Source organism: Monomorium pharaonis, chromosome 4 (genome assembly GCF_013373865.1).
Source record: "Monomorium pharaonis isolate MP-MQ-018 chromosome 4, ASM1337386v2, whole genome shotgun sequence".
Classification (NCBI taxonomy): domain Eukaryota; kingdom Metazoa; phylum Arthropoda; class Insecta; order Hymenoptera; family Formicidae; genus Monomorium; species Monomorium pharaonis.
The window spans coordinates 10,580,210-10,599,199 of record NC_050470.1 but is presented as its reverse complement, the minus strand read 5'-3'; the positions used below and the strand labels follow the sequence as shown (position 1 = coordinate 10,599,199).

Sequence of the window (18,990 nt, the reverse complement as noted above, 5' to 3'; positions counted from 1 at the left end):
AAGGAGAATTCTAGGTGAAGATGCAGATGACAAACTATCTCTATTGACAGAATTAATTAGCGACAAAAATTATGACGATGAAACTGCAAAAAAACCTGTTTCAAGCCTACTATTGTACTTCAAAGCCTATTATATTTGAAGATATGACTGATGAAAACATGACTTTCTTCACTCTCTTTCCGAGTTAATAAAATATGAAGGTTTTAATCCTTTATGGATGATAAACATTTTCATGGAAAAACATGCAAGAACTGAAACGGCATTAAGAAACAATTCAAAATGTGTGATAAATAAGGAAATAAATGTTTATGAAGAACAGGATATGCGAATTTCAAATAATATGAATTTTTCAGAGGATATGACATTTCTTTGTTTTGCTTTCCTTACTAGAGGAATTAAATTTAGGAATAAAAAAATGTTCGCTGTTATGAAGAGACAAATGGCACTAATGAATGTTAAGTATGATATTAACATAGTAAAGAGAAGACCGGAACGTACCTTAGATGCAAAAAAGTGACAATTTCAAGAATTGCATCAGCATTTTCTGGAATTACTGTTAGATTATTTCATCAAGGTATAGGAAGCTCTATTGTGAATCCTAAAATCTTATTTCCTGATCACAATTTACCCCGAGCATTGTTTTCACCAATGATAGCTTCAGCGATTCCAGTACATCCTGATGCTCCAAGAACAATAATAATGGCAATAGACGTTGCTACTGATGACATTCTTCATCGAAATGCCAAAAGAGGATACAAAATTTGTATAATTACTTCTTGGCTTCTTACAACTCTAATGCTATGCTACAGAAAACGAGGATTCATTTTTGCAGAGATTGGAACATAGTCACTTATCCAAATGAAGACACAGATGCATTTAGATTTACAGATAACGTTAAAGCTGCAAGAGAAAGAGCTAAAGCTTTAATATCAGCTTCAAGACCCGACAATCCTTACTTACAAACTTTAATAAGTTTGATTTAAGAAAATAATCTTTTAACAATATAAATTGTGTGATTATCATCATGCAATTCAATCTTCAACATTTTTAAAAACCTTACAACTTATATCATTAAAGACTTGCACCATTTCTATGTGGAAATAAATGGGCATTTGAACCTTATAATTAATGTAATCTTATGATAAATACTATATATAAATATTTTAATAAAAATTTGCTTAAAATCTAAATGATATACGATATTGCATGAAATAATCTGTCGACTGAAATTTATTTGTGTGATTGAGAATTGATATAAAAATATTTTATCTACTCTATCAATTTTTTTTTCTTTTCTCTTCCTTAAATTCAATGAGTTCCGATTTTATTTGGATTATTTATTAAATTCCCTTGATCATTTATTGTCTGTTGTTTTATATGGAGGATTGTCCTTGTAGGAATTCAGAATATGTTTTAGAACAGTCATTTTCGTCAGTCTGATAAGGATCGAGATAAAAAATTCCATTTTTCCTTAATGCGGTAGTTAATAGAAACACATTTTTAGTTGCAGCGATTCTATGAAATAGCTTATTGTTTTACAACCGTATTTTTCCTGGAGATCATTTAATATATAATATTATAATCCATTAAATCAGTTAAATAGGTTAATTAAATTTTTCCGAGTTATCTAATTTGTCAAATTCTTAAAATCACTGCATCACAAATGAATAAATCACCTATTTTCTTCGAATGCGTTTACATAGTGCAACTTGTTACGTTTAATCTATTAGTAAAGGTTAAATCGGAAAATGGATGAGATAATAGATTATCATCATGCACGGTAAGTTGATAGAGATAATGGATGTGTTATAGAGCTTATACTTGAGTGTAATTAAAAATGCATGTGTAAATGCGATCGAATAAAATTCGCTGAATATATTCCACATCTTATATAAAATGTTCCTAATTCGACATTATATTCTATAGTATTGTGCGGATTTAATAGTTGTTATCAATATAGAGAATAGAGTAGAATTAGTATAAAATCCGATAAAAATAAAGAATAAAACTTGATAAAAATTAGTCAAACATTTTAGAAACATCTTGTTTGTGTTGTAACGGAGAATTTGAATGAAATTTGTACAAAAATATAAAATTAAAAACACGTTTAAACTGCATCAAAATGTATTTGAAAAGTTAATGTAATACAAATATATATATATATATATATATATATATATATATATATATACACTGTTATAAAATCGCAATGAGAAAATTTTGATCAAAACAAATAAAAACTGCTAAATTTGTGTAATAATATTAATTAACGTAATTATTATACAAGCTTCAAAAAACATTCAAAATTGTTATTTAAAGCTTAAACTTTAAAAATGTTTATCTATATTATATGTGCTGCGATTGAAACAATTGTGGAGATTGTCCAGGTACGGCTTAATGGAAGAGTATTATGTATTGTATAGCTTAATCTCATGACCATTTGAAATGCGTAAAACATATGAATTTTATCGCTACATAAAACATAAATGATATAAGCATGTATACATCATATGATAAAAAATTACGTAATTATTAAAAATATAACATAATCATAGCCAAAAAATGTAATTATTTCCAGTTTTTTAAATTATCGCTCATTAATCTACGAATATAAAGACCCAATAAAAATCTCGCTATAGAATATCCAGTTTTGATCCTCTAAATCTAGGTAAAGTCTTAAATTTGGGCAACATATTTGAATCTCGTATGTGAATCACATTGACTATTACCATAAATATTATATTTCAACACAAATAAATGTTTCAGAAGAATATAAATGTTATGATCTTATGTAAAACATTAAAATATTGTATATAAGAATCATGTATACATATATTATAATATGTTGTGTAGCGTCATAGATCGTTGTGACCAATGAAAACACCTAAACGTATAAAAAAAAAGTTATTTTTCTTTTTTGCTGAATTTTGGCCAGATATCTTTATGACAAGACTTTTATTATAAGGTCTATATATGAATATAAGGTGGAAACTCGTCGTCAAAATTGTGAAGGGACTAGTATCAATTGGATGGCCAACAGTCTTAAACTCTCCTGCATCATTTCTTATAACGTAACATAGTTTGTTTCAATTGTTGTAAAACAAGGTTTATAAAAGAATATATTAACATTTAATTAATTTAAAATTATTGATCAAACAGTCGAAAAATAACTTCATTATTATAACTTCTGAAAAATTCAAGATACTATAATTTTTTATGTAAATGCAGTATATATCAACATTATAAAACTAAAAATATTAAATAAAAGTACTAAATAGTACTAAAAAATACAACCTTGCAATTACAGAGTAGAATGTAACACTACAAATAATATGAAAGTTTATTATAAGACTATTATCAGATCTTGTATTCTATTATGATGTTAAAGATATTATTAGACTTGGCCTTTTGTTTTTTAAATTAATTGTTAATTATTATGTTGACTTTCATTTACCAAAGATTCAAATCGCAGAATTTACAGAATTTGAAATCGTACATTAATTTTAACTTAATTAAATAAAACTATTTGTATAAAATTGTTCAATTTATAGGATTGTTACTAGGATTGATATTTAAAATTGTCTCGTTTTTAAATTAATTTCATACTATTATACATCTATGATCAGATTAATTTAGAAACAAAATATTTTTTTCTGCAGGAAAATTCAGCATGACAACTTTAGCATAAACTCTATTAAAAAATGTAATGCTTATCTATTAATATATTCTCGTTACGCGTTTAGCGCTACATAAAAAAAAATTATTCGATAATTTAATTAATGTTTTTATTCTCTTTTAACTCTAGAACGTCACACTAGGATAGTTTTGTACTCCAGCATAAATTTGAATTTATCTCCTAATTTAACAGATCAAGAGATCAACTCAAGACAGCGACTATAATTCGATTTAAAATCTTAGGAATAGAAAGGGACATTAGCTGACGCCAAAAGGCCATTAACTTCCGAGCAGTACAAACGTAGTGGAAATGGGTTTATACCCCAGTCTGCCGTTTGTTACATTTCGTTTGAATATCACTATACAAAACACTGTTTTTTCCTTTTACATAAAGAATGGAACTGAGCATTGTGATAGACAGACGGTCGCAAAAGATGCCGCTTGGAGTCGTGAAAATAATTTTTTAATAATTTTTTTACTTCAATAATGTATTCTAAAACTTTTTTTAGTTTTATAGCAAAATAAAAAATTTTTGTCTATTTTTCCTTTTTCTTAAGCTATCGTTTTTTTCAACTTTTATTTGTCAAAAAAATTATACTTTTCAAACAACACCCAAAATTTATTTTATCCCGGTTCAAAATCTATCTTTTATCTTTCAAAAACTTTTTTTTGTAAATTTATTAAAAATTGAAAATACGATAGATTAAAAAAAAAAAAAAAAAAAACTCATTTTTGCGATTTTTTTCTTTATTTTATTAAAATTTTTAATTATTTAATGTTAATTAATATTACTATAGATTATATTATCGTTTTTGTTAGAAAAACCAAAAAGATTCATGTAGCACAATATTGATTTTAGTTTATTTGTTCAATACAGAACGCTCAGGAAGACATAGAGTACATTTATAAACCACTGTGCATTAAAGTGAAAAAAAGTTTACCGTTCTAGGGTTAAATTTGATCGTAGTAAATAAAAGTTAGCTATGTTTAGCTTTAAACGCGTAACGAATTATACAGATTTAAATATATGATCTTCCTGATAAATTTAATGCTTTAGCGATTTCTATTTTAACAATACGGAAACTGGAGCATCGCAGCTTCTTTTTCTTAATAAGGCTTATTGGTCCAGTTTTAATAATGTGGGGCAGTAGTAATATAGTAGAGTTTAATATCTCTATAATTCTCATAAAACCATGGATTCCGGTATTTCATATATAAATCTGTTATGAGACAATCGTACTGTGTCATTAATGCACTTTACGTGATCTTAATTTATTTTTGTATCTATTTTTTTTCCTATCAATGGGACTTTAAAAATTATTAATCAATAGAAACTTCAAGCCACACGTTTATAAAAAACACGCACTTCAAACGGCTTTTATTTAATTAAAAGCTTGTCCTTCTAGTTAATTATTTAACCCTGTGTTTGGCGCATCATTTTTTATGAATGGTCGCTATATACATCATAGATACACTAATTTTCTTCTATTTTTTTAAAACAATTTTTCTTTTATTTGCACTTTGCTAATAAATTTAACATTGAAATACACGAAACAGTGAAGAATAAATTGACTGAATACCTAGAAGAACAAGTTCGGATTTGTTGCTCAATGGCAACGACGACGCATTGTAGTCCGAACTGTATATACTGGATATTGCGACTAACACAGGGTTAAAGAATTGTAAGATTAGATATGTATATGTTTAACGTATGTATAAGCAAACAAGCATTCTTTTTAAAACATTTCTCTTATTCGTGTCGAAGAAAGTAGCTTCCGTTTCTAAAATGTTATTCCTTTTCTTGACTTGTTTTTAGGAATAATGTTTTTTCTTCGACACATTAATTCTTCAAATTTTTAAATTGTTATTTTACATTATTTAAATATATAATTATAGGAGATAGATTGTGCACTCTAAATTTTCAATCTGTTTCCTCGCTCCTGAGTTAATATAAGCATATCGTAATGTTAAATCTTATCTTTAAAATAATCAAAATGTCACGTTGGCTACGATAAAAGGCATCACCATTGAAAACAGAATTCCCGTAAAAAGTCCAGTGATCAAAGATGCCGCGCCAAACATGCCGGCCGTCGAGGCGTACTGCGAATCTACCATTCTGAATATAATGATATTTGTCATTAACAACATTCTATAGATATACATTATATACATTTTTTTTATTTTAAAATTTCTCTTTCTCTTTTTCTCGTGCTTACCTAGGACAATACATCATCGATAGTGATGATAGATAGCCGCTACTAAGGCCCATAGTAATGGCAATAGTCCAGAATACCCAATCATTCTTGATAAGCACTGGCAGTATTCTTTCCGTCTTAATTGGCTGATAGTTGCACAATAAGAACAATGGTATGTAAGCAAGTCGCAAAACCACTGGAATAATCAGATACTTTCTACTTGGCTGTAAAAAAAATTAATGAATGTCAATCAAGATATTGTACAAAACAGTGTATATGAGAGGGGGGGGGGGGCACAAAAGGAAAAAAAGAAATATGAATATATAAATATGGTAATATAAAGTATGTAATATACAAGCAAATCTACGTACCCATTGAACTAATGATGCGATCGAGCTTCCTAGCATGGCAGTGATATTGAATGTTAAAAAGCACATGACACTGCTATAATATTCAGGTGGAACCACAAAATTCTCATCCAAAGACTTTATATCGGATTGGACAGTTGGGAAGAGCGCTAAAGTAACGAAGAAAATTAAAAATGTGTTGAAGCATTGTGGGAAACATGCCTTGAACACTGTCCAATAAGGTGGTTTATGTTTTCCTCTTGAATTATTCTCTAGTTGTCTTTTGTTAGTTTCTTTCTGATGAAGAAGCTCGTGATATCTATAAAATCTCTATAATTCAATTTGTTAACATTAATTAAATAATTTCTTTATAAAATTAATAAATTACTATATTTTAATTAACAAATTTATGTTTGACTTAACATTTAATTTTTAATAAAAATCTTACATTAATTGGAAGTGCAAAGTATGTATCAAAACAAGCCAGGAGAATGAACAAAGCTGTGATAAAGTAATATATAGCGGCGGTGCGCGCGTTTGGCGCCATTATTTGAGCCAGAAAGTTTATTATGGCTGTAAAAGTTCCACTGATATTCTGAAAATAACAGATTACAAATGTTTTTTACATTATGCAATGATTCTTTATCAGATGTAATTAATGTTAACATTTACCGATCCTAAGATAACAGCGCCCGTGTATTTGATGGGTAATTTAGCTGCCATTCCAAACACTGAATTCTGGTAGATACCATTGGCAGCTGAAACGTAAATTTCCAATGTAGTATGCACGATTAAAATCTTAAGAATTATCAATGACGTTTATTAATAGTTATGCAAATATATCTTTATTTAATATATTAGTTTTAATCTATTTTATTTAATATAATTTATTATAAGTATTATATAACCTTAAGTACTGATAAATGTGTAATAAAGCAGTTACTTACTATTTAATATAACAACAGATACCATAGTAATCCAGAAAAATATTCCGGGCCATCCAGAACTATCAGTCATTGCCAAGATGACAGTAAAAACAAATATCAAGACCAGAACAAAAATACTCCATACTATACGCGTTGTCAAGTTGCCTCTAAAAAACAAAGTTTTAGTAAAATACACTATTATTATAATTAAATAAATTACATATATGATTTAACCCTTACAAAACCGGTATATCTTTAACTGACTATTTGTTTTTAGTACTAGAACTTTTTCATCAATGTCATTGGGTTGAATGGTGAAAATGTTGCTCCCCTCCCCCCTCGCGCCACTACACTGGCTTCCAGTCTTGTAAGGGTTAAGATCAATAGAATTTACATTTATAATTGCAATTATCGTTAATATCATAATAAAGTTATACATAAGTTAAAGAACACACAAAATATTTTTATTATATACATACCCAAATTGTAAAAATATATTCAACCAATTAAACAACAAATTCGGTACTTGTGATGCAAATCCCAAATACGCGAGAAAATTTGTTGCATAGTTTGAATCTATATCAGTATATTCTTTAGACAATTTGTAGTTAACAAAATACTGCAAATATAATATTGTTTTATGTAGATAGTATAATGATTTCAATTATTGTAAAATTATTATAAATCATTGCATTTGGCTTACATCTTTAGCTGTTATAAACATGTTCCATGGCATCAAGGCACCGATTCCATGAAGTATCAATATGAAAAATACTAAATTTAATCTGAAGCAAAATACAAATTATATCAAAATCCTTAAATAATTATTTATAATTTCTTATTATATTAATAATTTTGTATACAATTTTTCATATAAACAAATATTAATAAACACAATTGTACCTATCTCTAGGAGGATTTAATTCAAGATCTGCTTGATCCATTGTAACACCTTTAAAATTCAATTCGTCATCAGGTCTACCTGTACCTTCCCATCCTGGTGAAAGACGTACAGGTTCTGAACCTTAAATCCAAATTAATTAGTCCATTAATTTTATATATTAATAAAGTTTTATTCAAAATTTTCAAGTTTTATATTATATTTACTACACATGTTACTTATTACACATATACCTCGTTAACAATATTACTATTATTAATATTATACATTAATTATAAGTTTAAAAAATAGTTTACATTAACTTAATTAAAGTGTCACTAACACATAGGCTACCAAGCAAAATTTATCGGTTATTATCTCTCATGGTGCTGCAAATGACTGTCATTCTTTGTCGCTTCGAATATTATTGTGTGAGATTTATTATTGTTTTTAAACTGCGATTTGTTATTATTTTAATTTTAATTTTATTCATTGTATAAGTAATAAAACATTTAAATAAACGTTTTGCTGTAATAATAATTACGATAGAGTACAATAATACAACAAAATTTACTGACGAAAATAAACGCCGGCATAATCGGCACGAGATGCTATTCAAAATCCATATATCAACTGACATACGTTGTCTACCTGGCGCGGTAGACAATGTATTAATATTAAATTAAAATAAAAGTGTCTTTGTAAATTAAATTCAGATTTTCTTTTTCAAATTTTTATACTTAAATAATTAGTTTTGTTTTAACCTAATTGGTCAGATTTATTTCAAAATTATAGCACTACGTTTCGACCATAGATTTTGGTCCTTTTCAAGTGCAGAATGGGTTCCATTTCTTTTAGCTTTCACAACACAATCGATTTATGACGTATGTCCAGATAAATCAAAAACGAGATCACTGCATTATAAAAATTCAAGTTATGTACATATTAAATCTAAATCAATAACAATAGTACTTACAGATACTGTGCGTCATGAGAATTACAATGATAAAATTATAAAAACTATAAAAAACTAAAAAAAAAAGTCTAATTAAAACAATATAATTTATGTGTTCTGTTCTAGTATAAATAATTCTAGTCCTAAACCAATTTGTTCAACATCAACAAAATGATTTGAATTAATAATATTATTCTTAAATATAAAAAGAGGCAAAAAAACGTTAATTTATAGTTAAAACATAGTTTTAAATATCGAAATATTTGAAAGAAAGAAAGAATAAAAAAGATAATTGAACTAGTTGATTACAACAAAAGATAATTGTGTGCGGCAGCTATAATGGAATGTCGCAATCAATTGAGTCATTAAAATCAATTGATGCAGTTTGAGAACATTGTATATAAGTATTTGAAATATTAATAACAATGTGTACAGAAAGATGGAATAATGGGAATCATAAATGATTTATATGCATGTGTGTTACAATAATTGATTGTTAATTATCAGTAAGCAAAGGAAAGTATTACAAGATGCACAAACAGAACAAACCTGTGAAAAAAGATTCGTCATAGTCTAAATTAACGGCCTTATATAAAACTCGTATTAGCAAAGTAGCTAATATGTATTATGTAATATATACAAACACAATTATTATACATAAAAATATCTAAATAAATATACATATTATTATTTTCAATAAGTAATAAAATAAATCTCTCTTTCTTTCTTTTAAATATAAGATAAAAAGATTTGTATAATACAAAAAATCATACCCATTACATATGTAAAAGAAATTGTCAAATACCTTCTTCAACCATTTTCCTGGTACTTAATTATTTAAATGAGATTTTAATAAACAATAAAGAAAAATCATTGTACAGCGAATTATAATTATTTATAATAATTTTTTTACTAATAAAAATTAGAAACTTGGATTGCTTCAAGTTTCACGCTTCTGACTACTGTTAGTGACCACAGAAAAGATTCTTACATTCATTTAGCTAAATCAGCATGTCGTATCAGCAAAAAAAAACTTCATGCATAAGAAAATATACGGTTCTTATTTTTCACAATTATGAACAATGTAGGATTATTAATGTAACAATTAATAATTAATTTTACAATATAATAATTAGAAATAAAGAAAAAAATTATTTAATTTTTAAAAAAGTATATATAATGAAAGTATGCTGCTTGATTATATTCTTTTATTTATATTTTTTATTATTTTCTAATATAATAAAATTATAAATAAACAATAGAATTGTAAAATATTAATATTGTGTAAATAAATGTGTATATGTATTGATATCAATATTATACAATTCTATTGTTTATTTATAATTTTATTATATTTATACATTGTAATTCTATATATAATTTTTAATAGTTTACAATTTATTAGAAGTATCAGAAGTAAATAGATTGTGTATTTATACGTATTTATATATACATATGATTTATTTATTTTTAATAAATTATAAACAATTAAAAAATATAAAAATATAATAGTTACATTTAAACAATAGTATTGTACAATGTTAAGTGTTTAGGCAGTGCTTTAAACATATTTATCTGTTATAAAGCAAGACAAATAATAAGCATGCATAAAAAAACCTATCTTTTAGATATCTTATCAGTCTTCAACTGTACTACAATAAATTAAGATAACTAAATGATACCTCAGAAAAGCTACTCAGAGAGTTCAAGAAAATATATATGTTCTTTTGAAAATTTTCAAAATTTGAGATAATTAAATTCGTTCAAAATAAATTTATAAAGTTTATTATTAATTACAATCAGTTTATAATTGATATAGAGTTACAAATTTTAATATTTTTGTTTATAGATTCAGAATGTTAAAAACTGATAATTAATCTTTTTTCCAGACTAAATTTTTATATTTCTATCAGTGATATAAAATAAAATTAACAATATGTCATAATCAATCTTATAAAAAAATGATACACCTATAAAAAGCAAAAATCACTTTTAATTTTGTCACTTTTAATTTAATTGTAATAATATATATACACATACATACATACATACATATATACATACATACATACATACATACATACATACATACATACATACATACATAGTATCAACATCAATTATATATATATATATATATATATATATATATATATATATATATATATACACTGAAAAATTTTGTTAAATTTATACTTAATAAAAATAAAATTAAAAATAAATTAAATTTTTTACTAAGTTTAACTTAATACCATTTATTTAAATTTTACTAAATTATTTTAAATTATACTATCACTTGTATATATCACATGCACAAAAATTATTAATTTTAATAAATCCAGTCTGTTCAGCTTGCTCTTGTTATAAAATTTTTATCATTATGTGTTATTAAAATTATGAAGACATTTTTATCTTATTAAAATTATTAAGGCATATTATTAAGAGATATTTTGTGTATCTATCAAGCCCAACTACAAACCAATGTTAAACCCACAAATACTTCACTGTCAATGCCAAGTATACTAAGTCCACAGACTGCTTGAAAGTCTCTTCAACAGACTGGTTTGGGCAGCTGTACAGTGGGAAAAATAAAACACAAGAAAGCCATTCCAAGAAAGCCGCTGCATTCCCTTGTAGCTATGACAGTGAACGCAACAGACGGCGTATCATGGCCCCATTACCTTTTGAAGGTACAATGCGGGTCCCATTGGAATCCTTCAGAAGAGTCTGCTCCTCAGGTCCCGCACCAAATTCCTTTTTCGTGTAAGTGCCCGCCATTTTCCTTTTTTGTTGATTTGTTTTTCGTTACAAAAGAGAAAAAAAGATTCTTAAAAGACTATTAACTTTGATGACGACTTCGATAACAACTGTGACGACTTTAGTGTATCTCTCGACGACCGGTCCAGAAAGAGTGTAAGTTCATCAGCACTTTCTGCACTCTGTCGCCCAATTTTGTTCCTGCCTGAAAAACAATATTTACTTTAGCTGTGATACATTTACATACATAATCTGCGTTAAATTATTAAAAGTTTACTATTGTTGTAAACGTGTCAAAATAAATTTTAAAAACTCTTAAGCAAAAAAAATTTGCATTCAAATTAATCGTAAAGATTATATATATATATATATATATATATATATATATATATGTTATACATTAAAATTTTTTTAAAAATTTAATTATTATTGGAAAGATTAACATAAGAGTCAAAATAGAAAAATATCCTTACAAAAAGTAAATATATCAAAAATTTAAATAAAAACTATATATTTGATTTTTTATAAACTATAAATATTATAAATATTTTATATAAATATGGTCTAATCTCTAGCTATTACAGTTTGATAATTGAGTCTAGATACATTAAACGCAATATTTCTAAAGACTGAGAAACAAAAATTAAATTAAAAGTTATGTATCACCGTAAATTTTTACAAGTTAAAATTTTATAAGAAAATAAAGGGTAATCTTCTCGTCTACAATGACCTAGATATTCTCGCAATCAAGTAAATTTAATGTAGGTCAAGCAGGCAAAATATTAATGAGAGCGTGAGAAATATATATTCTTTTTAACTATTATAGATTTCGTAATAAACCAAAGAGTCGGACGTGTTTCCATGCTTCGCGGAAGGGCAGATTAAAGGGGAGCGCAGCCGAGAGAAAGAGACAGACCTTACGCAGGACGACCCCCTTTTTTTTTACGTTGCTCGTCGTCTCGAGTTAGACTATCGGCTACCGGAGAGCGATTCCGCGAGGCTTATTGCCGGCGATTGACGTTAATGGACCGCACGAAGGGTGGGTGCGTGGTGAGAAAAAGAATCACGTGTCAATGTCCATCGGCCGACGGCGGGTTCGGTGTTTTGTTCACTCCCCGCCTCGTACTTCGTGAGGAGGAGCGGAAGAGAGAGGAGAGAAAGAAAAAGAGGTATACGGTCAGCGACGGAATCGTTCAGCCGAGATCGTTCGAGATACGGCGAACACTACGGGACGGCGGCACGCGAGCGTTCGTACCATGTTTCCGCGGCACTTAGCTAGGTTAGGTCGCGGGGGTTACGAGTTCATCGAGATATGCCGTTCGAGGCGGCGGCGGACCGCCGAGTCGCGTCGAGGGCGACCGATGGCTGCCGAGCGCGCTCGCGAGGGACGCGCGACGTTCGAAACAGAGGGTCGTAAAAATAGCGCGCGCTATCGGTCCGTTCATTTTGGATCACGATGCGATGTAAAGGGACACAAATGGGTACTCACGCTCGCGCTCCCGTCGTGAAACTCACGACGGCGATCGATCGGCGAGATGCCCGCTCGAGACGAGATATCGCGACGAAGTGGCGCGGCTAATGTCGATAAATTATTCGCGATAAATTACACCCGGCGAGGCGCGACGGTTCCATCTGCTTACGCGCCCGTATCGCGCCATCCACTCGCGTTTTTCTTATCTCTTGGCATCTTCTTTCCTCTCAGGAGTTCAATCTCTTTTATTAATCCGGGAATACAGGAAGTGTGACTGAAACGATTCAGCAGTTAACATCGATAATTACGAGTCTTGTCTTCTTTAAGCTCTATTCAAACAGGTTTGCAAACGCAGCACAGATTTCGTACGCAGAGAAACTAACCAATCACACGTCCAACATAGACAGCGTTAACGGTATAATAAACGTTCGTAGATTGGCAATTGGTAGATTTGTTTGTACAAAATGCGATTGTATGAATAGACCAAATAATTATATAAAAGGCAATCTCTCATGTTTGAACGATCACGGTCAAACGATAAGAAATGTTATTAAAAAAATGTTACGTAATTGAATTTAACGCGAGCAGTAGCACATCTATTTCGAGCATTAACTATTTATGCTTTATAGAAATCATAAGTCTCGAACAAAACTTGGTTAGATTGCATAAGCCATTACTAAAGTTATAGTTTTACAATTGTCAAGACAATTTCGCTAATAGTTGCGAAAATAAAAGAAATATAGAGATAATTAATATAATAAAAAATAATTATATATTAATATTTAAATATGTTGTATATGATGTTAAATCTCTCGTATATAAAACAAAGTAAATATATATTTTTATTACATATACATAGTTAAATATGATATAAATTATATATATCTCCTTTCATATAAAAGCTATATTTTTGCCTATTAAATATTTTTCATAAATTTGTGATTTTTTAAATGTTTTATCAACCCCAAGTTTCTGTTTGATATCTATTATTTTTCTCCAAATATCTGACAAATGTTTCTGCCTGTTCTTTCGTCATTTTACCAATTTCTTTTGCTAAACTAACGAATTCGTCGCGGACGTTATTTGGCATATCTTTAGAATTTCCCGCTAAATAAATATTCCCATTATTTTCTAAAAATTCCCAGCATAATTGTCTTTGTTGTCGAATAAGATGTTGCACATATCTGGAAAAAAAAACGTAATGGATAATGTATAATATAAAGTGTGTGTGTATATATATATATATATATATATATATATATATATATATATATATATGAGTATAAATAAAAAATTAAGATTTCATATACTTTTTATTTAGATATTATAATATATTATAACAATCAGTTCTTCAATAGTAATGGACTTTACATTAATATGTAATTGTGGCAAATAATAAAAATTATAATTTTAAAATAATTTATTTTAATGACTTACATTTTGTGATCTTGATCTCTGGAAAACGCACAAAATAGTCTTAGATTATTCGTCCTTGATAAACGTTCAAAGTCTTCTTTGCAGTGATAATCTTGGTTCTTATTCCTACATCCAAAAAATAGGATGCATTCTTTTAAATCTTCTCCTTTTTTTGCTCTTTCTAAAAGCAAAGATCTAAACGGAGCCACTCCAGTGCCAGGACCAATCAAAATCATCGGTTTATCATTATCAAATTGAAAAGTTCCTTTCTGCAGCCAAAATATCACTTTATCATTATTTTTTAAATTTGCCACCCACTTTGAACATAATCCAAACCTTGGCTCCATCAATCGAGTTTTAAATTTGACTACTGCTACCAAAATTTGTATTTTATTTGGAGTGTCTTCTAAGCTGGAGGCAATGCTGTAGGGACGTGGCTTTATAGGTGACATAATTTCAAATAATAATTTAATATTTAGTTTACTGGTCGTGTGAGGGAAATCTGTAAGAACTTCCAAAATGTTTCTCCTTGGTCTGTTTACATAATCATAAAGTTCTTCTTGGCCAATTGGACTGGCAAATTCACACAGTTTCTCTTTCTCCAGTTCATTTTCGCTGATAAGAGATAAAGTATGCATAGTAGATCTTCGTGGCTTGAAATTCAGATCCCAGTACTGTTCAACAATTTCTTTTAAAGTTAAATTTCGTTTTAAAACAAATGGAACTTTTATTTCTTTTTTCGATACTTGAATCATTGTATCCGGAAACAATTTTATATCATGTTCGTGTAATATATCGAAAAACCGTTTTACTTGTCCTACAGTATTCTTCGGCCTAATGTAGATAACATCTCCAGGATTATATTTAATGTTATCCACTTGGATTGCTATTAATCTAACATCTTGAAAGTGATCTTTGGAAGTAGTTCTTATATTTTCGACTATTTTACCTATCCTAATATTACTATTTATAAGTGTTTCTTGTGCATAGATGTCAGTATTTGATTCATAGGGACTATCTATTAACTGTTCGTTAATATGTATTGGATTTAATCGATTCAGTTCTATTATTGAAACACTGTATCTTTCAATTATTAAATTTTTTTCATTTATTTTGTCTTCTAGAGAAATTTCGAAAACGTCCGCAATTTCTTCCCATAATTTTTTGATCCAAGGATCAACTACAGCATCAATTCCCAGATTATGCTGATCATCAGCAAGTCCAATGGATAATAATTCTTTCCCACCTAATTGCGCAAGACGTTTATTCAATTTCTTCGCAGCAAAGTTGAATTTTGAATATGAACTGTCGCCTAATCCGAGTACGCCATATTTTAGATTTTGAAGCAAGGTTGTTGGAAGATTTTTGCGTAATAGATGTCTCCAAAATTGTCTCATGTTGGCTGGAGGGTCTCCTTGTCCAGTTGTCGCCACAACAAAGATAATTAATTGTTCGGAAGAAAAATTTTGAATATTGTAATCATCCAGTGATGACACGGTGCTTTGCAATCCTTTCCTATAAAATTAAAAACAATTATATATTATAAATTCTTAGTTTTAAATTAAGATATTTTATGTTTTAAACATTTAAGCTTTAAGATAAGACATTTTTTACTTTTTAGATAAGTAATAAATGAGACACAAATTGAACAGCGCTTGTAGAGTTAGTTATGGCTCAAGATTTTTTAATAGAAACTAATATATATGTTTCAGTACATTGTTTTCGGCCATCCTCAGTGTATTTATATAAGCTTACATTAGTATTTCTATAGATACTATATAGAATATAGTTTCTGTATAGAAAATCTTGACCTATTTATAACTGACTTTGGCTCTAACCATTATTCAATTTATTTTGTATTTTATAAATAAAAAACCTGTTCATATTTAAAATTGTAATTACAAAAGAATAAGATTTTTCAAATATTAAAATACCAATATTTATTTTTAAAATCAAAACAATATTTTTGTTATGATCTTTTGTAGTTTAAAAAAATGTGCAATAAGAAATTCTTGATGTATCATATTTATTGTTATATAAAAAAGATAGAAAAAAAATAATTAAATGATGTAAAATAAAATTTATGTATAGTATAAGAAGTAAAACATTTGTTCTATCAACATTCTTTTCTATATCTTTTCTTTTAATTACTTCTTGTTTTATATATATATATAAAATTGCAAATTATTCTAAATAACATAAAAAAGAAAAGAGATAAAATAAAGATGTGTATGAAACACTAATTTCTATCTGAATATTGTTAATTAAGAAAAAGTTAAGAAAAAGACGATTATATCTATAGTGAAGAATTCTCTAGAGTTCTTTAATTATAAATATGCGGAAAATAGAGAACATTAAGTATATAAAAGTGAATCACATCTGTTTAAAGATCATCTAAAAAAATGAGAGCATAGTATGCATGCCAGAAATTTTCTCCGGGGAGAAGATTCACATGCCAGAGGGGAAACCACAACAAAACCTTTTGGCGCTTTTCCAGATCTGCTCGGCAACATCTTGAGCGGTTCCGGTTTCGCTTCCGTACAGCACCTGCATCACTATTTCGTTCATTTTTGTTTTTGTGAATCTTTCACGTTGGTAATCAAGTAAACTTCTTGGTGATGTCAAACAGTCAATAACTGAAATATCTACTGATTTGAACAGTGATATCATCACAAACTGATGACTTAAAGCATGTTCTTTTTAATTATGCTGAGTTATACACATACTTTGAATATTTAAAATAAAATTGGCATTGAAAGGGAGATGAAGAAAAATCAATAAATAAATATTTCAAGTTGTTCTAAGAATGATTGACAGCGTTACAGTTGTCTTGTAGTTGTATCATCCAAATTACATTTGGTTGAATGTAAATTCGTAAAGAGGTTTAATTTTATTTCCAAATCCTTTGATTGCACCAATTGAAAACACTGTAAAAGCTGTAAAAACAAGATAAGTAGATTTTTATCACACATCAGTTATACGTTCCTCGCGTTTTATTAATTCTCTATTTTGTTATATAATTTTAATGTAAATTAAGATTATACATAAAATCTGAAAAATAAAAGCAGTATAATGAACAGACTCTGTAATGAACGCACTATTGTAAAGTGTAGTTAAATGCTATAAAGTAGAGTGGACCTGAGAACATGATTGTATTCATGTTGGAGCAACGCGGGAAAACGATCGGTGGCGTTTGTGGCAGCTGGTTGACAGAACAATCTCGTCGATGAAATGTCAAGGATAAATGTTTAGACGAAGTGGTTGCAATTGGCAGTGAATCCGAGATATTTATAAATATAAAAAAAATAGCTTCATAAACCGCCTATCACGCGTACCTAGACGATCATTTTCTTTCCCGTGATTTCCGAACGCTATCTTGGGTTTAGCTTCACTGTGAAATTTAGAGACGCGAAAGTTGCAACAAACAGAGCGAAATTCATACTCTAAAGGTGGACGTGCAAATTTAATTCGCGGGCGTCGGTGCCGTCGATCACGAAGACCGGAGTCAAGCTGCCAAGGGTACGCATGAAAAGTCGAATCGTTCGTTGTCGATCCCTTTTCTTTTTCGAGAAACGAATGTCTCGAAGCTCATCAAGGATCCTGAGGACGAAAGGACATCTCTTGAATAATTCTTAGTGGCTTCGGTCCCGCGACAATACGGGGAAAGTCGCAAGAAAACGCGATTATGTACGCGTAGTTGCAACGCGATGTGAGGTTAGATCAGCCTCGTGTGACGTAACGAGATCAACAAACCAGTTGGGATCAGCAATGACGTCTCCGTGTGAAGGCCAAGTTGCAAAATTGTTGGATCTTAGTTTTCCCGCGACATTTATTGGTAACTCTGAGCGCGTTTCTCACGACGGGGCAAACAACATCACGCGACGTTTGAGGTTAGGTTAGTTTTTTCCGACAACAATCACAAGTCGTCAATCGTGCTGAATATTTGCATATCGTGATCTGCTCCGATCAGATTGTCGAATGAGTTCTTCTTTTCGCGAAGAGAGGAAAGCGCGAAAATAGCGAAACGTGATCGATGAAACTTAGGTTAGGTTAGGTTATCCATACGCGTGTCTCTGACGGAGAGATTAGGACCGGGTGATCCAGCTGACTGCCGAAACGCTCGAAATCGTCCGATCGCGCTTCCAGGGAGATTCCTCGGCGATTTTATCGCCGCCGCGAGGGAGGAGGAGGCCGAGGTTCGAGAGTTTGAGGTTAGCCGCGGCGCGCACACTCACACACTGACACGCTCTCGAAATCGTCGCGGCGCGGCGGCGCACGTCGCGCGCATGCTCCCGTGACGTAACGGTACGTATGGTGTGAAGGGGTGGCGGGGAGCGCGAGCTGCGCGAGCGGTTGGCAGTACTGGTG

At 29.6% G+C, this 18,990-nt stretch overlaps 1 protein-coding gene across 1 annotated transcript; it reads right to left on the bottom strand.

Moving 5' to 3' along the window:
- Positions 1-4,508: 4,508 nt before the first annotated feature.
- Positions 4,509-18,984, bottom strand: LOC118644106 (NADPH-dependent diflavin oxidoreductase 1-like). Its single transcript, XM_036285969.1, has 12 exons — positions 17,102-18,984; positions 14,644-16,137; positions 14,308-14,390; positions 8,047-8,164; positions 7,847-7,928; positions 7,623-7,762; positions 7,165-7,310; positions 6,890-6,975; positions 6,666-6,812; positions 6,242-6,547; positions 5,892-6,094; positions 4,509-5,791 (listed from the first exon to the last, which is right to left on the bottom strand). Exons 1-12 carry the CDS (start codon positions 17,290-17,292, stop codon positions 5,665-5,667), a joined length of 3,123 nt encoding a protein of 1,040 aa, XP_036141862.1. The 5' UTR covers positions 17,293-18,984; the 3' UTR covers positions 4,509-5,664.
- Positions 18,985-18,990: the final 6 nt, after the last annotated feature.